The 21,946-nt window shown below is 47.9% G+C and overlaps 1 protein-coding gene across 1 annotated transcript in view; it reads left to right on the top strand.

The window, feature by feature from the left end:
• The window catches only part of PDZD4 (PDZ domain containing 4), a 279,356-nt gene that overhangs the window by 178,226 nt on the left and 79,184 nt on the right, over positions 1-21,946 (top strand). The window contains exons 4-7 of the mRNA XM_082262609.1: positions 7,584-7,682; positions 10,931-10,993; positions 12,223-12,324; positions 20,377-20,487. Of these exons, the coding sequence (XP_082118735.1) occupies positions 7,584-7,682; positions 10,931-10,993; positions 12,223-12,324; positions 20,377-20,487 (375 nt within the window). The remainder of the gene's footprint in view (positions 1-7,583; positions 7,683-10,930; positions 10,994-12,222; positions 12,325-20,376; positions 20,488-21,946) is intronic.

Raw genomic sequence — 21,946 nt, forward strand, 5'->3', positions numbered from 1 at the left:
GGAGTAGGCTAGGTTTTCCCTGCTGGGACCTAGTTTTTTTTCTTTGAGTTTCTTTCTGAAAAGTGATTTTTCATTTAAAATGGCTTTTTATTTTTCTCACCTAGTTAGTCAGAATTTGGAGGACTACAAGCGTCAGCAGAACTGGGCCTCGCACTGGTTTATATAGAACCTTATGAAGTTCCAGTCTGCCATCGAGCGTCGCAGGCTTTTGGTACGCCCAGGCCTCCCAACTACAGTGCCCCAAGAAACGGGGACGAGCCTGCAAACTTTTCCTATCTTCACTGGGATATCTCAAATTTGGAACGCCCGGGTGTTGCTAGCATCCTTCCTGGCTGACGGCACCTCCACCCAGGGTGGGAGGTCTCCCGTGTCTGAGCGGTGCCCATGTTCGCTGGATGGTGAGTACTATTACCTCTCTGTCCCTGGGAACAGGTTTTTGAGGGTGTATTGAGTGGGCCCACTCTGGGGATGGCGGTACATGTAAAGTTTGCTGTAATATCCCCCTCATGGCCGTGGGATGGCCCCCTGTGTCTTACCTTCCCTGCCCCTGCGGGGGCGCTCCTGCGGAGCAGACCGCCATGCAGGGGGGTGTGTGGGCTTCCTTCTCCCCGGGGTGCTCTGTGCAGATCCCGGTTGGGGCTAGTGCAGGCGTTTGCTGCGGCATTTGGCGCTGTTCGCCCGGCCGCCATGTTTGGTGAGGGCTGGCTGTTTGGCCTCAGAGTGAGGGCGGCGGCCATTTTCCATCATCATTGTCAGCGCCGGTCAGGCGCCATCTTTAGTGTGGGCGGATGGCCTGTTCTGGGCAGCAGCCATTTTCTAAGTGCTTTTCCTCCATTGACTTCTATCAGGCACCATTTTTTTGTGGCTCAGGGCTGACTTTTGCCTCTAGGGGCGTGAGGTCACTTCCTCCTTTCACATCGGCCTTCTCTGCAGCATGGCAAGTATAGGGACACTGTGGGGGGATTTTACTGTTTTTCTCTGGCTATGTTTCTGCTAGCACTCTTTTTTCAGTGTGGCTTTAGTTAAGGGAAGGGTATCCACCTGTAGTGCAGTTTGCGATAAGGGTCCTCGGGAACTGCCGTTTTAAAGGGCCAGTGTCATTATTTTTGCACTTTGCTAATATGGAGTCCCAGGATCGCAAATTCCCCACAGACCTAGTTCAGGTACTTCCACTTGGTGGTACAGGTGGTTTCCACTTCCTTAGCCTCTTTATCTGCTGCACTTGCGACTTTAGCGTCAAAGTTGATCTGCTGATGTCTGACCGAGTTACAAAGAAACGGCCTATGCCCTCTCAGTCTTCTGACTCCGAGCCTGAATTGGTTGCCACGGACGACGTTCCCCCCTGAGGGGTCCCCATCCTCTTTAAATCTTGATGATGAGCCCTCCATGGCAGGTAAGCGGGTTTCCTTCGGGACCCGCAAGGCCCTGAAGTCGGGTCAGGTTTTTCCTTGTCCCGAGGAGTTTCAGGAAACGGTAAATGACCAATGGCGTCGCATTAAGCATACGCTGGTAGTACCTAAGAGATTTAAGTACCGTTATGGGATAGAAATGGGATAGAACCCTGGGAACAAAGAACACGGAGGAAAAATGGGAGTGCTTCAAAAGCATACTAAACAAAGGGATTGGCCAGTGCATTCCAAAGGGAAATAAATTTAAAAGAGCAAAACTAAACCCTGGGTGGCTAGACTCCAACATAAAAATGCATATTAATGCTAAAGGAAAGGCCTTCAAAAAATACAAGACTGAGGGGTCATTGGCACCATTTAAGCATTACAAAGAGTGTAATAAGAAATGTAAAGACGAAATCAGGGCGGCTAAAATAGAACATGAGAGACATATAGCCGAAGAGAGTAAAAATGAACCCCAAGAAATTCTTTAAGTATATAAACAGTAAGAAAGCGAGGCCAGAACACATTGGCCCCATAAAAGACGATAAGGGAGTTTTGGCCACAGAGGACAGGGAAAAGGCGGTAGTGTTAAATAATTTCTTCTCTTCAGTCTTTACAAAAGAATTGGGGGCTACACTAACCCAGCTTGTAAGGCCATACAAAAGAATTGGGGGCTACACTAACCCAGCTTGTAAAGCCAAACTAAACAACACACCTCAGGAAATACCGCCATGGCTAACCGAAGATAGACTTCGAACTAAACTAGAGAAACTTAACATAAATAAATCACCGGGACCGGATGGCTTGCGCCCGAGGGTTCTTAAAGAGCTCAGCCAGGTGATTGCCAGACCATTATTCTTGATCGTTAAGGATAGTTTACAGACGGGTATGGTGCCAGCTGATTGGAAAAAAGCCAACGTGGTACCAATATTTAAAAATGGGCCGAGATATATCCCGGGTAACTATAGGCCGGTCAGCCTAACATCAGTCTGCAAGATTTTTGAGGGGATGTTAAGGGACCACATACAAGACTTTAGTAATGAAAACGGTATTAGTAGTAGTAATCAGCATGGATTCATGAAAAATCGTTCTTGCCAAACCAGTCAATTAACCTTCTATGATGAAGTGAGCTGCCACCTAGATAAAGGTAAGCCTGTGGATGTGGTGTATCTGGACTTTGCAAAGGCCTTTGACACCGTTCCCCACAAACGCTTACTGTTCTAACTAAGGAAGGTAGGTATGGACCATAAGGTGAGTACCTGGATAGAGAACTGGCTCCAGGGGAGGTTGCAAAGGGTGGTGATTAATGGGGAGTGCTCAGATTGGGCGGGTGTGGAAAGCTGGGTCCCCCAGGGTTCTTTCCTGGGGCCAATCCTGTTTAATTTATTCATAAATGATCTAGAGGAAGGCATATCGAGTAAAATCTCAGTATTTGCGGATGATACTAAACTAAGCATGCCAATATCTTCTGGGCAGGATGTGGAAACCTTACAAGCGGACCTGAACATAATAATGGGGTGGGCAACTACATGGCAGATGAGGTTTAATGTTGAAAAATGAAAAGTAATGCACCTGGGTTCCAGAAACCAGAAAGCAAGCTACTCACTAGGGGGGGAACCTCTGGGTGAGTCTAGGATGGAAAAGGACCTGGGGGTACTGGTAGACAACAGGCTTGGCAGTGGCATGCAATGCCAAGCCACTGCAAGCAAAGCCAACGGAATACTGGGATGTATAAAAAAGGGGATTCACTCCATAAATAGAGAGATTATTCTCCCACTCTACAAGACTCTGGTCCGGCCACATCTGGAGTATGCTGTCCAGTTCTGGGCACCGGTCCTCAGGAAGGATGTGCTGGAACTGGAGAAAGTCCAGAGAAGGGCAACAAAAATAATTAGGGGAATGGAGGGCATCAGCTATGAGGAAAGACTACAAGCACTGAACTTATTCTCTCTGGAGAAGACGATTGAGGGGGGATATGATATCAATGTACAAATATTGTACTGGCAACCCTATCATATGAAAAAACCTATTCAGAGAAAGGGAATACAATAAGACACGTGGCCACTCACTAAAACTAGAGGAAAGGCGGTTTAACCTTAAAATACGCAGGGGGTTCTTCACTGTAAGAGCAGTAAGGATGTGGAATTCTCTTCCGCAAACAGTCGTATCAGCAGGGAGCATCGATAGTTTCAAAAAACTGTTAGATGGGCACCTTAAAGACCACAACATACAGGGGTATACAATGCTAACCGGGGGTCCTTTCCTGCCTTCGGGGCACAGGACACCCCTTCCTGAAGGGACGCCCTCACCCGTTTAAGGGGTGGGAGGACATCTGCATTGTTTTCCTGAGCCCTGGTTGTCCGAGATTCAGGACAGGTGGGTTCAGGGTACAAGATCGAGTTCCGATCTTGCCCCGTAGACAGATTCTTCCTATCAAATCTCCATCTGACTCCCGATCCTTTTCGGGATCTATAACGATCTTCAAGATCTTCTCGCCCAAGAGGTCATTGTGCCGGTCCCTCCGCGGGACAGGTTATGGGGGTTTTTACTCCAGTCTGTTCACGGTGCCCAGAAAAGAGGGAAAGGTGCGTCCGATTTTGGCCCTAAAGTTACTGAACCGCTTTGTGCGGGTACAGAAAATTCAGATGGAATCCATCCGGTCGGTGTCCAGGGGAATTCATGGCCTCCATCGACCTGAAAGATGCGTATTTGCACATCCCTATTTACGAGGATCATCAGCGGTATCTCCACTTCACAATTGCAGAGGAGCATTACCAGTTCGTGGCGTTTCCCTTCGGTCTCGCTTCGGCTCCAAGGGTGTTCACCAAGGTTTTGGCTCCTGTGTTGGCTCTGCTATGGGTGCAGGGGATTGCGATCCTCGGTTATCTGGATGATCTCCTGTTAAGGTCGAGCTCGAGTGCCACTCTGTTAAACCATCTGTCGGTCACGGTTCAGACGCTCCCGGCATTCGGGTGGACCATCAATTCTCAGAAGTCGGCTCTGTTCCCTTCGGTTCCTCTCCCCTACCTGGGGATGATCTTGGACTCCGCTCAGGCGAAGGTCTTCCTTCCGGAGGACAAACTCCAGACTCTGCAGAACGAGATCAGTTCCCTCAGGGACAACGATCTCTCCTCCCTTCGAACCTACATGCGGTCCGTGGATCTGATGGTGTCGGCCTTCGAGGCGGTCTCTTTTTGTGCAGTTTCATACGAGAAAACTGCAAGCAGAGATTCTTGCCAGGTGGGACAGGCATCCTCAGTCTTTGGACAGGAGGATTTCTCTAAGCCACCAGGTGAGATTGGATCTTTTATGGTGGCTCCAGTCACCGATTCTGACACAAGGCAAGTCCTTCTGGCCGTTATTGTGCACGTTGCTCACCACGGATGCCAGCCTGTCGGGCTGGGGTTGAGTTCTGGGCACGATTTGTGCCCAGGGGTCGTGGTCTGGGGAGGAGTCCTCCTTACCGATAAATGTCCTGGAGCTCCGGGCAATCAAGCTCTGTTTGTTCCGTTGGACGGCTCAGCTTCAGGGCTACCCTGTGCGAGTGCAGACGGACAACCCCACAGCGGTGGCGTACATGAAATTATAAGGGGGCACCAGGGAAGTGGCCGAGATTCTGTCTTGGGCCGAATCACATGTTTCTGCAATTTCGCTTGTCCACATTCCAGGTGTGGAAAAATGGCAGGCGGACTATCTGAGTCGCCAGACCCTGGACCAGGGGGAATGGTCCTTACACCCGGAGGTGTTTCGCCTTCTGTGTGTCCGGTGGGGTTCTCCGGACGTGGATCTGTTCGCATCCCATCTCAACAAAAAGGTGGAAAGGATCGTGGCTCGATCTCGCGATCCTCTGGCGGACGCCTCGGCTGCATTAGTGGTGCCGTGGCATCGGTATCGGCTGATATATGCCTTCCCCTTGATTCAAATGTTGTCCAGGTTCCTCCGCAGGTTAGCCTCGGAATGCTGGTGATTCTGGTAGCTCCAGACTGGCCGCGTCGGTCTTGGTACGCGGACATCATGCAGATGGTTGTCGAGTCTCCCTGGCGGCTTCCACTAAGAAACGATCTTCTGTCTCAAGGACCGTTCTTCCATTCTGCTTTACAGTCACTGGCTTTGATGGCTTGGCTGTTGAAAGCCAAGTCTTGAGAGACAGGGGTACTACGTCGGCTGCCATTCCTACTTTGCTAAAAGCTAGAAAAGCTTACTCTGGGAAGTTTTATCATCGCACCTGGAGGGCATATTTTGCCTGGTGTGAGTCACAAGGTCTTCACCCCCGTTCCGTTCCTTTTCAGTGGCGAGGGTTTTGGCTTTCCTGCAGACTGGGGTGGATCAGCGCCTGGCGCTGACCACGATCAAGGGCCAGTTGTCGGCTTTGGCCATTCTTTTCCAGCATCGTTTAGGCGTCTAATTCCTTGATTCGCGCCTTTATATTTAGGGGGTGCATCATCTGGCTCCCCCGAGGAAGGCTCCCTTACCTCCCTGGGACCTGAATATGGTTCTGTCTGTTTTACAACGACCTCTTTTTGAGAACATCAGAGAAGAGCTCTCTGCCTGTGTTTTCACAGAAGGTTGCCTTTCTAGTGGCGATCACATCTGCTCGCAGAGGGTCTGAGTTGACGGCTGTCTTGCCGTTCCCCTTATCTGGTTATTCATAAGGATAAAGTGGTCTTGCGACCAAATCAGTATTTTCTTCCTAAGGTGGTTTCAGCCTTCCACCTCAATGAGGATATTGTGTTGCCTTTGCTTTGTGCGAAGCCCAAGCATCCAAGGGAGTTTGCATTGCATTCCTTGGATGTGGTCCAGGTGATCGGGGTTAACCTTTCTACCACGGACTCTTTCCGGAAGTCGGATTGTCTGTTTGTCTTTCCTGAGGGACCTTGGAAGGGTACAGCGGCGTCTGCGGCAACCATTTCCAAATGGATCAGACAGACGATTGTGCAGGCCTATTCGATTAAGGGTCGGGTTCCTCCCTTCCCTGTTAAGGCGCACTCTACTAGAGCTGTTAGTGCGTCTTGGGCTTTTCGCCACCAGGCGTCGGTGGCTCAGGTGTGCAAAGCGGCGACTTGGTCGTCTGTACACACCTTTTCTAAGTTTTACAAACTTGATGTGTTGGCATCTTCGGATGCTTCTTTTTGGCCGCAAGGTTTTGAGTGCGGCAGTAGTCTAGAGAGACATGTTATTTTTCTCTGTCTCTTAGTCATGGGGTTTATTTCATTTTTTCTGGGTTAGCTCCTGTTGAGCTTTACTTACCCTATTGGTTCAGTTCAGTTTTTTTATCTGACCTGGGTGCTGCGTTGCCTATTTTAAGGTTGCGTCTTCCCACCCCTCACATCTACACTGATTTGGGATGTCCCAATCGTGAAGACTGTATGAATGGGCGGCGACTGTCAAAGGATGTAGGAGAAAATAGAATTTTTGTAAAATCTTACCGTAAAATTATTTTCTCTGAGTCCTCTGACAGTCGCCGCCCCCGCCCCTCTCTTTGGGGTTGATGTTTTTTTCATGGACTGCTTGCTACATAACTGGATTAGGGTGTTATTGGCTGGAGGATATTGGCCAGAGAGACGGCCCCCTGTGGGTGTGTCTATATGTTAATGTTTGTTGTATTAACAAAATTACTGCCTAGCTTGCTCCTGCGTAGAAGGGCAATACCAATCGTGAAGACTGTATGAATGGGCGGCGACTGTCAGAGGACTCAGAGAAAATTATTTTACGGTAAGATTTTACAAAAATTCTATTATTTCAAAGGCCAGCGGTGTTATAATAGTGTACAGCTCCTCACACAGCCTTCCTCAGGTTATACAGCAGCTCCTTCACCCATTCAAATGGCTCTCACACAGATCTCACTCATACAGTAGAGCTGCACCTCACAGTTCCAATCACGTTGCCTGTTCCTTCCGCTAATCATCTGCTCAGAGGTCCCCATGGTGTGGGATGGGCCCCCTCTATTAAGTCTTCAGACTCTCCTCCTCCTCCACCTTGCAGCAGGCTCCGTTCACAGATCTCCCAGGTTTTCAAACTTCTGTGGCATCCTCACTCTGCTCAGTGATCCAGACATTTTGGATCCTGCCTAGCAGCAGCACTCACTGTTTGCTACTGCTAACTTTCACTTCTACCAATATGGGGAACTTGTTATATTTGGGGAACCTGTTATATATGTGTGTATTTCTGTGTTGCTAGTGTCTTCCTCTGTTGCAGGAAGTGGAATTATGTAAAACAAGCCATCAAGATAAGCTTGGCCTAACAGTTTGTTACCGCACAGATGATGAAGAAGATCTGGGAATTTATGTAGGAGAGGTATGAGGCTCTGAATTCTCTTCAGCACTTCCATTAAATAAGAACATTCTTCAGGCATTTATTATGAAATTTGACATTAAAGAGGCCCTGTTGCCAAATCATTCTTTTTGACAACAATCTTCCCATAAGAGTGTATGTGCGTTTATTGTGTTTTACGCATGTTATTTACCTGTAAAAAGCCTTCCTTTTTATAGACATTTAAAAGCCTTGGGACTACTGCTGGGTGCTGCCATCTTTGTTGTGATAACAGCTCCAGCTGACTCTGCTTGCTCAAGTGAAAATGTAGTATTCTCCTTTACCCCTCTCCTTGCTGATAGGTAAATGGTTATGCAGGGAGGTGAGGGGATTGACAGAGAAACCGTAATTAGTGTAGCTATTAAGCTGTAAGGTAATACAAATAAAGTGTGTTGTGCTGTCGCTTTACACTGAATTAACAAATGGTTTTCAATTTTAAGGTGTTAAGAAAAAAAAAAATATGATCCCAAATAATAAGTATAATATAAGTCCAAAATTTTTTTAAAGTCCACCATGAGGTAAATTATTTCTTCATAAGCCATCCCAAAACAGTGCACCAACCACCATAAAAACACGCAGCCGCTTATCAAAATATCAGACCCCAGACATGGGGAGGTCTAACAGCGCTTATCCCCGGTTCACACTGATGCGGCTGCGGCGATCGCATGTAATGTCGGAGCGCACTGCTCCTTCATTACATGCGATCGGCTGTGCGGTGCGAGTTTAGCCATACACTTTGTATGGCTGAATTCGCACCGCACCTGCAGCAAAGACTCACAGGACCCTTTTTTGCAGCCGCATCAGGATCGGATCACACAGCGGTTCACACTTGTGCGATCCGATCCTGTGCGAACTGCAAGATCGCACTGCGATATACGATCAAACTGGGGGTGTCGTTAAGATTACATTGACACCCCCAGCGTTTCGCATATGGCAGTGTGAACTGCCAGGTGTGCGTTTGCGATGTGGGAACAGGCTGCAAATTCCCAGTCTTCCCGCATCGCATAAGTGTGAACCGGGGCTTAAGGGACAAATTTCAAATGGATGGATGGTACCATTCTGCAGCCTGGCAGGCCAGGATTGGGGGGGGGGGGTTGCGAGCACCTGCCTCTACTGAACCGTACCAGGCCACATGCCCTCAACATTGATGGGGGATAAGGGCCTCTTCAACCACAACCCTGCCCAGGGATTATAGGGGTCTGGGGACAGGGGGCCCAGATCCCAGCCCCTCCCCCCCTCCACTCATTCACCAAAGAAGTGTAAAATGTAAATAAAAATACAACACAGGTTTTTGACAAGTCCTTTAATAAAAAGTAAAGAATAAAAAAGTGTCCCCCACTGTAGATCCATCTTCAATCATGACGTCCACCGCCGACCAGAAAAGAGGAAAAAAAACCCCAAAAACCTTCAGTCCCAACGAAGGCTCCCGCCCTCTGCTTTTGACAGCTCTGCCATCTGACAGCTCTTAAATAACTAAGGGGTGGGCCACCCGGTGACATTGCAGGGTGGCACCACTTCCTTGTGATATCACAAACCCAGCATGCCCTTGGTCAATGATATCACAAAGGGGCGGGGCAACCCAGTGATGTGTCCAGGTGGCACCGCCCCTTTGTGTTATCAATGACCAAGTGCATGCTGGGTAGTTTAGGGCATGCCCCTTAGTTTAAGAGCTGTCAGATGGGGGAGCTGGCACAGGTGGCAGAAGCCTTAGGCAGGACTGGTGTTTTTTTTTAAACTTTTTTCAGGTCAATGGTGGTGGCGGGCGGAGTGATTGGTGATGTATCTAAAGTACAGCGGGGACATTTTTTGATAAAGGACTTCTCAAAACCTTTGACAAAAAAAGTGTTTTAATTACTATGTGTACTATGTAACCCATGCTCATTCACAAAAGAGGAGGGGCCGGGATCTAGGGGGCCCATTGTTAATAGGGGGTTCCAGATTCCTATACGCCCCCCCCCCACCTCACACCCCCACAACCACCGGCCAGGGTTGTGGGGGAGAGACCCTTGTCCCCATCAACATGGGGACAAGGTGTTTTGGCAAGGGGGGGGCAGAGACCACCCTGCCACAAAGCACCCCCCCCCCCATCTTGAGGGCATGTTTCCTGGTACGGTTCAGAAAGGGGGGTGTTCTTGTTCAACCCCCCCCCCCCCTTCCTGGCCTGCCAGGCTGCATGCTCAGGTAAGGGTCTTGTATGGATTTTGGGGGGACCCCACGCCTTTTTTTTTAAATTTTGGCGTGGAGTTCTCCTTAAAACCCATACCAGACCCAAAGGGCCTGGAATAGATTGGGGGGAGGATCCCCACTCCGTTTTTTCCCACATTTTTGTATTGCCAGCAATGGGTTTTTTTTATGTTCAGCTGTCAGCAGGGAACCCCACTGACAGCTGATGACTCATCCAATATTAAGGATGTGGATTTTGGGGAGGGCCCAACACTTTCTTTTTTTTTTTTTAATTTTGACTCGTTTAGTTTCAATTTGATTCGTTGTTAAGGATGTCGGCGGGCTCCGCTCCTTAACCCTGCAACTATTAAAAGTAGCTTAAACACTGGGCTAAACACTGCTATACGCCAGCAAAAATGCTTAAACTTTAGCGTTTTTTGTCCAGGGTTGCTGAAGCAGTTTTTACCTACTGTGCATGCAGCTTTAAAATACCTAAAACCTGGAGTTAGGTTTTAAAGCAGTGTTCCGGCCTCACCCTCCAAAAATTAAAAGTCAGCAGCTACACATACTGGACACTTGGACACTTTACCTGTCCTGGAATCCAGCGATGTTGGCACCGCAGCCGATGTTTTCATCGGCTGACGGATGCTGCCGCTATTGCCGGTAAGGGAACTTACCTTACCTTGCTGCTTCACGGCCAGGCCCCTACTAAGCATGCGTGAAGCACGCTGCGCTAGGTTACTGGCCTGGAAGCAGAGGAAGGAGGAGGAGGGGGTCGAACTTCTGACGTACCTCGCCGCGGCACGGTCCGAAGGAAGCGGGGACATTGTACCTATCAAAAACAGGTACCCGCTCCCAGCTCCCCCCCCCCCCCCCCAAAAAAAGGTGCCAAATGTAGCACTGGACGGGGGGAAGAGACAGATGAGTGTAAGTTCCACTTTTGAGTGCAACTCTGCTTTAATTTCCAAGTTTTTTGAGACTTCAGCTGTCATCACACATTGTTTATATGAACAGTTATGCAATGCAGTAAAATGTGAAGTTATATTTTGGGAAAATGTTCTCTTTAACAGGTGAACCCAAACAGCATTGCTGCAAGAGATGGCCGAATTAGAGAAGGAGACAGAATTCTTCAGGTAGGTCACTGATGTAGCTAGTCTATTAAATGGTTATGTGTTCTGAGAGGGATTTAACCAGCATGAATCAGCACCTAACGGGTGCAAATAAGGCTAATTCTCATTAAATGATTTTCAATATAAGTTTTTGATCTGTGACCCCTACAACTGCCATCCTGGAGAGGTGGACAAATATGACACAATAAAACATGCGCACATTGTAGAAAAAACTTTTAATTCTGGATATGTGGGAATATGTGAAGCTCCTCCATAGTGGTAGCACTCACACAGGGGCTTTCATGAGGCAGGGTCATTGTTGTGGAAAAGAAAGAAGCATGCATAGTTTTGACTTATGAAATTCAGATGTTGCTCAGAAATGTTTGGGTGCTGCAGCAGCAATGGCTTTTTCATAGATTGCAATTTACTAGGTGAGCATACTTACCTACAAACAGAAAATTAACCTGCAAGACCCCCAGATGAGGTTAAATGCCAAGATGCCATAATAGCAATATTAATCTGTTTAAAGCAGCATTTACAGGGTACATTCACTTTCCTGAGAAAAAAATAATATAGCATATACAATTGCAACACAAGTCATATTGTAACGGAATGTTATAAAAAATGACCTTTCCTTTTCAATCTGCAGCCGCTGTATTTTCTGAAAATGCAAGGCAATATGGCTACCTGTAGTTCTGCACACAGAGTGTGTACTGAACGCACCCCTCAAATACCATTTCCTGCTTGTGTGATTGGCTCACCAATTATCCCAGACGTCTGCCTAAGATACAAGTCAGATTTCAGGCATCTCCTGCAACAAAAATGTCATTTATGGTGAGATACAGGCCAAGCAGATTTCCTCATTAGTGCTCTGCAGCTGTACAGCTGATTGATAATTATGAAACCACTCCCATTAGACCCACTCAGCACAGAGTCACAGAGGATCAAACAGGGATTTCTTCAGATTAACAAAAGGTAGGAATCTGCAACAAAGGTTGTTATAATCCTTGCAATGTACATATATCACCCAGAGGGGAATGTTTTTTTTCTCAACAAAAGTGGAGTTAGGCTTTAACTATGTAGCTAAGTTATATAAGCCATCTTGAGCTACAATAAACTGGGATGTTTTGGGAAATAAATAAAATCAGTTTATTTGCGCTCACACTTGGAATTGAAGATTTTTTATAGGAGTATTTTTTACAAAATATCTAGCCATTTTAAAGTTTTATGACTACTGGGTTCCCCCTTTTTAGATTAATGGCATGGATGTCCAAAACAAAGAGGAGGCAGTGGCTATACTAACACAGGATGAAAACACAAACGTCTCCTTGCTAGTTGCTCGTCCAGAGACTGAGGTGAGATTCTAAATACATTAAAATCAGAGATTTATCTGCTGACTAATAAATGCTAAACCATGTAGAAAACTGTTTTTCTCTTTCGTTCATTGACAGACATCGCTCCATATCTTCTTGACCCTTGAGTTTATGTTGCCCCCTACAGCAGTAGGACACTAGGCAGAAAAAGTTTGACTTCACCTATAGGCCAGTCCCAGGGGGTATACTTCCATTTCCTGCTATATGCCTTCAATTTTTTCTGCCTAGTCAGGAGTAAGGACCTAGTCCCTTGCTGGGATCTCTGGTCCTCTGGTCCTAGCATTTTTTTTCCTTTTTAAATTAAATGTTTTTTGCTTCTTTTATTATTTTCTGTTACTGTGAGAACTACAATCCATTCTGTTCCTGTGAACTACAATCAACTGCTGAACTGGGCAGCGGACTGGATATTCTAGATCCTTACGGTCTTCCCACTCTGGCCGGCCAGCGAGCTCGCTCCGCGTTAGGTCGGCCGCAACATAGCCCCACTGGATGGGGGCTGGCCAGTGAGTGAACACCTTGCGAGGACGCATAGCCCTGGTTACGACCTGAATTGCAGCGTGCCTCTGGCCCGCAGCACCCCTATTCCAATTGGAGCGGTGGTCTGCCTGGAGCAGTCCCAAGGTGTGGTGAGTAGTGTCCCCCCCCCTCCCTTCTGGCAGTTTTTGGGGTGGACGTGGGCCCCTCCCTGGGTTGGTCGGACCCCCAAGCGCCCTTCCTTCACTCATAATGCTCCCCTTCACTATCGGGGTCCCTCTGTGGACCACCCCCCATTCATTCACGCCTAGCTTCCCTGGGGTGCAATGCCAGTTTTCTTTGGGGGCATTGAGCAGGTGCTGGGGGCTGGGGAGGGCGCAATGGCGGCTGCTCAAAACGCGTTTTTTTGGGGGGGGTGGTGGTCCTGGTGGGAGCCCCTGCCGGGGCCTTCCTTGCTGTCCAAATGTACCTGGGGGTTCCAGGAACCGCGTGAAGCCACCATTTTGATGTGGATGGCTGCGCTATCGGCGGCCATGTTTATGTAGTCCAGGAGCCATTTTCTTGTAGTTTCCCATTGCTATCATACGGCGGCCATGTTTTTCAAGCCTGTGGAGCGATGAATCGGCGGTGGGCCTCTAGGGTCAGTTCCTGAACTTTTTCTTTCTCTCTGATTGCCACACGTGTGCAGCTGGGCACTCTCTCTCTCTCTCTCTGTACCTGAGTAGGGGTTGGTAAATCCCTGTGGGTGCTAAAAGGCTCCCTCTTTCTGCTATAGTGGTAACTGGTGCGCTGCGGCTTGTGTTGCCGCTGGTGCAGCAGTGGGGGGTACTTTAACCTCTTGCCGACCGCCGCACGACTATTTAAGTCGGCCGTCAGCCCCTCACAGGCAAATCGACGTAGTACCACCTGTGAGGCTCTAGGGGGCGAGTGCACGCCGCTGGAGGCGCGCTCCTGCCCCTCACTTGTTCACGCCCCCCGCGATGGTCACTCGCTTTTTGCAAATTTTTTTACCAAACATAAGTAGCAGAAAACAAATTGGCCTAAAATGTTAAAAAATTTAGATTTTTACATTTTTTGGGGGGGAATTTCATATAAAAAATTTTGAAAAATATTGTTATTTTTGCAAAATTGTCGCTCCTTTTTTTGTTTATAGCGCATGATCAAAAAATCGCACATGTGATCAAATACCACCAAAAGAAAGCTCTGTTCCGGGGCTTAAGTGGTTAACAGCAATTTTCCACATTTTTGTTGGCGGTCCCCAGGTTAACTCATGGAGTCTCTTGAGCACATGTCACCACCTGAGCTCCTCACAGAGGCTGCGGGGCCCTCTGGGTCCCAGTCCACTTTGTCTGCTATGACGGTGGTCCTGCAGTCACTAGTGTCCAAGGTAGATATGGCCTTCCAAAATAGGATGAGCAAAAAGCATCCTCCGCCTACACCTGCATCCACTGTTTCCTCAGATTCTGAGGTTTATTTGGCCGCCACGGACATGAGTCACCCTACTGGGTCTGCATCCATGCACCCAGAGTGCTCTGATAGTAAGGATGAATCCTCTTCCACTACAGCCACGCATGAAAAGGTGCTAGTGGATGCACTGATTGTAAAATGCACTTTAAAATTGGAGGGCACAGCTACGGCTGCGTCGGCTGCGCAGGTGCAATTTGGTATTCCGCAGAGCCTCAAAGGCTGCTAAGGTATTCCCCTTTCCCACCTATTTCGACAGCATTCTCGAGTCAGCGGGGTTCCCCTAAACGCACTGTCGGGTACCTAAAAGTTTTGCTAGAAGGTATTCTTTTGAAGAGTCCCTGTTAAAGAAACTGACAGTACCACCTGTGGTGGACTCTCAGGTTTCCAGGTTGAATACAGCCACCCTTCTCCCGGTGGAGGACTCTCCCTCCTTTAAGGATCCTTTTGACAAGAGAGCTGAATCTCTGGTCCAATACCTTTTTACCATGGCCGGTTCTATTCTGCGCCCGGTTTTTACCATAACCTTGGTTTCCCAGACCTTAATGGAATGGGCTAAGCTCTTGCGCCAGGATTTGGAAGGGGGACCTAGCCTCCTCCTGACCTGGCAGACCAGTTGTACCAAGGCGTTGCTGTATATCTGTGATGCCTCTCTAGATGCGGCCCCCTTAGCTTTCAGGGTGTCCGTGAAAGTGGTGACCCTTCGCCCCATAATATAGCTGAAATACCGGTTTGCAGGCCAGGCTTCCAAGAAGGTACTGAGTGATCTCCCCTTTGTGGGAGACCGACTGTTCAGAGCTTCCATGGAGGAGATCATTAAGTGTCTTACAGGAGGTAAAAGTCCTTGGGATCTAAGGACCAGGGATCAAAATCCACCCGTAACCCCGCAGGGGGTTCCAAGAAGCCCTGGCCTGGTAAGCCGAGAGCGGGTTCTTCCAGGACCGCAGACAAGTCCACTTCTGCCTGAAGGAGTGCACTCACCCGTATCTGGGGTGGGGGGACATCTTCGCTTCTTTCCGGATCTGTGGCCCTCCTTGATTCAAGACAAATGGGTCCAACAGTTCATTCGTCCGGTTACAAGATTGAGTTTTGGTCCTTGCCTCTGGGCAAGGTTCTTTCCTTCCAATCCCCCAGATCGCCTACGAGGTCTTCTTGGGGCGGTACAGGATCTGCTCTCACAAGGGGTCATTGTACCAGTTCCAGAATCTGAATGCTTTCAGGGGTTTTATTCAAACCTATTTACTGTTCCCAGGAAGGAAGGCAAGGTCTGTCCAATCCTGGACCTCAAGGCCTTGAACTGCTTTGTGCAGGTTCAGAAATTTCGGATGGAGTCCATTCGCATGGTAGTGGCATCCCTTGATCAAGGGGATTTTCTGGCCTCTACCGACATCAAGGACGCTTACCTTCATATACCAATATATGTTGGCATCAGCATTTCCTTAACTTTGCTGTGGGCTTGGAGCACATTCCGATGCAAACTTTACAAGAGTTTGAGTGGAAACTGAATTTCCAAAATTATTTTCTGGTCCCGTCCACCAAACTGGACTACCTGTGCATGACCCTGGACTCTGCCTCAGCCCGGTTGTTTCTTCCGGAGAAGAAACTCCATAAGTTGCAGGATGTGATTTGGCTCCTCTTGTCCGACCGGCGGTCATCTCTCAGGACTTGCATGCAAGTGCTGGGCCTGATGGTCTCCACCTTCGGGTCGGTTCTGTTCAGTTCCATACCAGATCTCTGCAAAAGGAGATCAAGAATGGATCAAGAATCCAGTCTCTAGACAATCTGATCCTGTTAAGCCGGGGTACGAGAGGGTCCCTGATCTGGTGGCTCCACTCTCCAGCGCTTGACGGGGAAAATCCTTTCTCCCCCTGTACTGGACGGTGGTCACCACGGATGCCAGCCTGTCTGGGTGGGGAGGTTTCTTGGGCACGGATTGTGCTCAGTCCAGCCTGCCAATCAATATCCTGGAGATGTTGGCGATCAGGCCTTGACTTACCCAATGGACGAATCGTCTGCAGGGGCAATCGGTAAGGATTCAATCGAACAATGCCGCAGCCGTGGCATATGTCAATCATCAGGGGGGCACCAAATGTGTCCTAGTGGCCCAGGAAGTAGCTGGCATTCTAAGGTGGGCAGAATGTTTTGTTCCAGCCATCTCTGCTATGCATATTCCAGGGGTGGGAAATTAGCAGGCGGACTACCTCATTCGGCAGACGTTGGATCAAGGCGAATGGTCTCTCCCACTGAAGGTGTTTCATCAACTGTGCCTCCGGTGGGGGGACTTCCAATGTTGGCCTCTCGTCTCAACAGGAAGGTGCAGAGGTTCATAGCAAGGTCTCAGGATCCTATGGCTGACACCTCTGAAGTTCTGGTGGCCTCTTGGGGCCAGTATCGTCTGATAAACGCATTTCCTCCAATAACTCTTCTGCCGAGACTCCTGCAAAGAATCAAGGCAGAAGGGATTTCGGTCATCCTAGTGGCCCCGGACTGGCCTTGCAGGTCTTGGTACGCAGACCTGGTACGTCTGGTCGCAATGTCCATTGGAGACTCCCTCTCAGAGAAGATCTTTTAGCTCAAGGGCCGTTCTTCCATCCTGCTTTACAGTTGCTGGCTTTACCCGCTTGGCTATTGAAAGCCAGGTGTTGAAGGATAGAGGGGTGTCTGAATCAGTGATTCCTAGGCTGTTAAAAGCTAGAAAATCTACTTCTATGAAGATTTATCATCAAGTCTAGTTAAGTCCATTCCTTTTCGGTGTCTCATGTCTTGTAGATCAGCGTTTGGCCTTGGGTACCATTAAAGGCCCCAATTCGGCCCTGGCGATTTTTCTTTCAGCACCTGTTGGCCAGGAATTCCTTGGTTCACACTTAACTCCTTTTGTTCAGGGGGTCCGCTACCTGGCTCCCCGGTGAGGTCTCCATTACCTCCGTGGAACCTCAATTTGGTGCTGTCGGTTCTTCAGAAACCGCCATTTTAAAATATTTGTGAGCTTCCTCTTCTTACTTTGTCACAGAAGGTAGTCTTCTTGGTGGCTATTACTTCTGCGTGCAGGGTGTCGGAGTTGGCTGCGTTGTCTTGTTGTTCACCTTACCTGGTGGTTCACGGAGACAAAGGGGTGCTTCATCCCTGACAGTCGTTCATTCCTAAGGTCATCTCTGGTTTCCATTTAAATGAAGGCATTGTGTTGCCTTCTTTGTGTCCTAAGCCTAAGCACCCTTAACCACTTAAGCCCCGGAAGATTTTACCCCCTTCCTGACCAGGGCCTATTTTGCGATTCGGCACTGCGTGAATTTAATGGACAGTTGCGCGGTCGTGCGATGCTGTACCCAAACTAATTTGACGTCCTTTTTTTCCCACAAACAGAGCTTTCTTTTGGTGGTATTTGATCACCTGTGCGATTTTTTGATCATGCGCTATAAACAAAAAAAGAGCGTCAATTTTGCAAAAATAACAATATTTTTCACATTTTTTTTATATGAAATTCCCCAAAAAAAATGTAAAAATCAAATTTTTTTAACATTTTCGGCCAATTTGTGTTATGCTACATATGTTTGGTAAAATAAAATCGCAAAAAGCTTATTTTGATTGGTTTGCGCAAAAGTTATCGCGTTTACTAACAAAGGGAAAGATTTTTGTCATTTTTGTTGTTGTTTTTTTTTTTTTTTTAACACGTAATGGCGGCGATCTGCGATTTTTTTTTTTTTTTTTTTTTTTTTTTTTTTGCGGTACTGCGCAATTGCGGCGGACAGATGGGACCCTTGACTGACATTTTTGACACTTTTGGGGTTACCAGTGACATTTCTACAGTAATCAGTGCTATACATATGCACTGTTACTGTAAAATTACACTGGCAGTGAAGGGGTTAACTTTTTTGAGAGGGAGGGGCTATCTGTGTCCCTAGGGGCGTGATTCTAACTGTGATTGGCTGTGGCTTGAGATGTATGAACAGTGATCAACGGTTCTACATAGTAGAACCGTATGATCGCCATTTATACACCGGGGAGAATGACAGGCGACTTATTTACATTAACCGCCTGCCTTTCTCCCTCTCCACCGATGATCGCGAGTGACCGGCGGACGATCAGGTCCGCCGTTCACACGCGCGGGGGGGGGGTCCTTGACCACTCGGGAGCGGGAGCGCACGCTCGCTCCCCAGACCCTCACAGGCTAGCGACATAGTACTACAGTAAATAGTCGTGCGGCGGTCGGCAAGTGGTTAAGAGATTACCTTGCATTCTTTGGATGTGGTTCAGGCGATCAGGGTGTACTTGCCGGCGACTGAGTCATTTCGAAAATCGGATTCCCTATTTGTCCTTACAGATGGTAAGGGACAGTAAGGGGCAGGCCGCGTCTGCTGCCACCATTTCCAGATGGATCCGGCAGATGGCGGTGCAGGCCTACTCCATTAAGGGTCAGGATCCTCCTTTCCCTGTTAAGGTGCATTCTACAAGGGCACTTAGTGCCTCTTGGGCCTTCCGGCTTCAGTGGTGCAGGTTTGCAAGGCGGCCACCTGGTTGTCAGTAAATTTTAGAAGGTGGATGTGTTGGCATCTGCGGATGCTGCCTTTGGCCGCAAGGTTTTGCAGGCCGCTGTTGGACAGGATTAGTCCTCTTTGAGGGTGTATTTTTTGTCAGATGAGCTCCAGTTGTTCCTGGTTGATCTCCTCTTTTACCTGGCTGGCAACATTTAGCCTTTGGGAAGTTTGTTTATTGCTGTGTTCTTCCCACCCCTCATGTTGACACTGCTTTGGGACATCCCAAGGGTCAAGAAGATATGGAGCTGTGTCCGTCAATGAACGAAAGAGAAAACTGGATTTTTGTCTTACCGTAAAGTCCTTTTCTCTGATTTTCATTGATGGACACAGCACCCGCCCCTCTGTTGAGTTGGGTTATATGTTCTTCTGAAACTGCTTGTTGCAAAACTGAAGACCTATAGCAGGAAACGGGAGTATACCCCTTGGGACTGCCCTATAGGCGTTGTCAGACTTTTTTCCGCCGTGTGTCCTACTCCTGTGGGGGGGCAGCAAAAAACCCAAGGGTCGAGAAGATATGGAACTGTGTCCATCAATGAACATCAGAGAAAAGGATTTTAAGGTAAGACAAAAGGCCAGTTTTTTTTTTTTTTGCTTTTTTTGCATTGCTGGAATAGAGTCATATCTAGTGCCAGAATTGAAGTGGAATGTTTGACCAGACTGTTGGTTTTTTATTACCAGCTGTGTTTGGGAGGGTTTTTCCCACTTCCCCACTCTACTAAAATTGTTCCTGCTGTTGAGAAAGAGAAAGCAAAGGGAGTTCTCCCTAGCAAAGACACAACTATAAAAACCTAGCAGCTGATCTAACTCTTACCCATTCTACTGCAAAAAAATCAAGTTGCTACTGGAGATCTAAGTTCTAATAATTGCTTGTATAAAATGTAGCCATACTTGATGAAATAAAAGAATAAAGATATTGTCTGTTGATAACATTGAACTTGATCCGTTCATGTATCATTAACAAAATATATCATGACCCTTGGTGCCTGTAAGTATTCGTGTTAGCCTTCATAGTTTTTGTTTTGACTTTTTTCTTGTGTACAGAACAATGCAGATATTGAGATCTAAGTCTATTCAGGGCACCCAGAGGGGAACAATAAGGCTGTGCCTGCTGTGGCAAATTATAGGTGTAGCAAAACTGTGGTAACAGTGGCAGGGGCTTAAAACTTAAAACACAGTAAAATATGTCACAGTCCTTGTACCCAAAGACCTCATGCTCATGGACACATGAGGTCATGTACGACATGAATATTGTTCTATTGCCAGTAAGCCCAGCTGCCCATTGAAATAAGTGTATTTTCTGAGCAGCAAAATGAAAGTGAACTTTGCTTCTTTACTAAACTGTTCACTCTCTGTTGCTGATATTTGTTACTTCATACAAATTGGGCAGAGTTTGACTCTGACTTTAAAGGTCCCTTAAATATGCAGTGTTAACATTTCCAAAACGTTTTTTGAAGATTTCAATAATTATATTAATTAGCAAAACATGACATCCCTTTAAAAAATATAATGATGTACCTTTAAATCTGTTGGACTCATCACATTAATTTTCTATGGTTCATCCTAGATGGGCAGAAGATGGAAAGATAGTGACAGAGAGGATTTCTTGGATGATTTAGTATCTGAAAATGAGGAGGAACTACAAACACAAGGAGTGACCTCTCCTCTTCAGCAGCAGGTACCTAACAACAGCTTTGAACCCTGCCTAGCATCAAAACTCTGTGGTGTAAATTTGCATTGCCTCCTTATTTCTAGTTTCACAATTTAAAATAACATCTACAGTATATTGTGATTTAAAAGGATACAAATATATTTATCTTTCGTTCACTGTCGGACATAGATCCATGTCTTGTAGACCAGTGGGCTTTATGCTGCTCTCTCTAGGAGTAGGACTAGGCGGAGACCTTTTTGGTTACTCCCTTGAGGCAGTCCCAGAGTGTATACCATCACTTCCTGCTATAGCACTTAAGTTTTTTCTGCCTAGTCAGGAGTAAGGACCTGGCTCTCTGCTGGGATCTGCAGTCCTGGCTTTTTTTCCTTTTTTATATGGAATTTGTTACTTTTTCTTTATTATTTTTGTTCCTGTGTGAACTACAATCAGCTTGTTCCTGTGTGAACTACAATCAACAGCCGGACTGGGCGACGCACTGGATATCCTAGATCCTTATGGTCTTCCCAGTCTGGCCTGTGAGCGTGACGCAACTATTAGCTACGTGCTAGGTTGGCCGTGACATAGCCCCACTAGACGGGGAAGTGAAACACCTCACGAGGTCCCATAGCCCTGGTCACGACAGCAGTCACGATCAGAGTCGCAGCGTACCTCAGGCCACAGCACCCCCATTCCAAGATGGTACGGTGGACTGCTGGCAGTAGCGCCCACCTGGTGCAGTGGTGTGGTGAGTAGTGTCCCCCCTCCTTTCTTACGGAATTGTTCGGGTGGTCATGGGCCCTCCCAGGGGATGATAGGCTCCCTCATATGTCCTTCCTCCCCCTAATAGGTGCATTTGGGTAGGGGGGCTTGTCTGGTGTTGGGCCGGAGAGTAGTGGGTGCCGCTGTCGGTGCTCCCCTTTTTTGGGTGCCTGTACCTGGGTGCTTTGGGGGGGTCCCCTCCTGGTGCATGACCTCTTCCCTGGGGTCCAGTGAGGTCCTGGGTCCCGTGCAGTGCCGCCGTTTTTGCAATGGATTCGGAATTCCCAGCTTCGGCAGGTATGTTTGTGTAGTCCAGCGGCCATGTTTTTGGTTTTCCCATAGAGAACTACGGAGGCCATTTTCTACTAGTCTGAGTGCGGTAACGAGCTGCGGGGACCTCTAGTGTCAGTGTCGGCGCTTCCTCTTCCTTTTCTATCGCAGTGTGGCAGGCTGTTTGCCGCTTTCCAGCTCTGGGGGGTACGAGCCTTCCTATATACAGTGCTCCAGCGGTGTGCGGGGTCCCCCGTTTTTTCTCGTTTGTCTGTGGCGTGGTTCCGCTTCACCCCTTGTTGGCAATGGAGCCTCTGGAGCGTGTATCACCACCTGACCCACTCCTGGAAGCTGCAGGACCCTCTGGGTCTCAGCCTGCCCTGGTGGCCTTGACGGCAGCCCTGCAGTTCCAGTTCCAGAGTCAGAAAATTTTTAAGGATTTTATTCAAATCTGTTT

The sequence above is a fragment of the Pelophylax lessonae genome, assembly GCF_965119305.1.
Source record: "Pelophylax lessonae genome assembly, chromosome: 7".
NCBI classification, from domain to species: domain Eukaryota; kingdom Metazoa; phylum Chordata; class Amphibia; order Anura; family Ranidae; genus Pelophylax; species Pelophylax lessonae.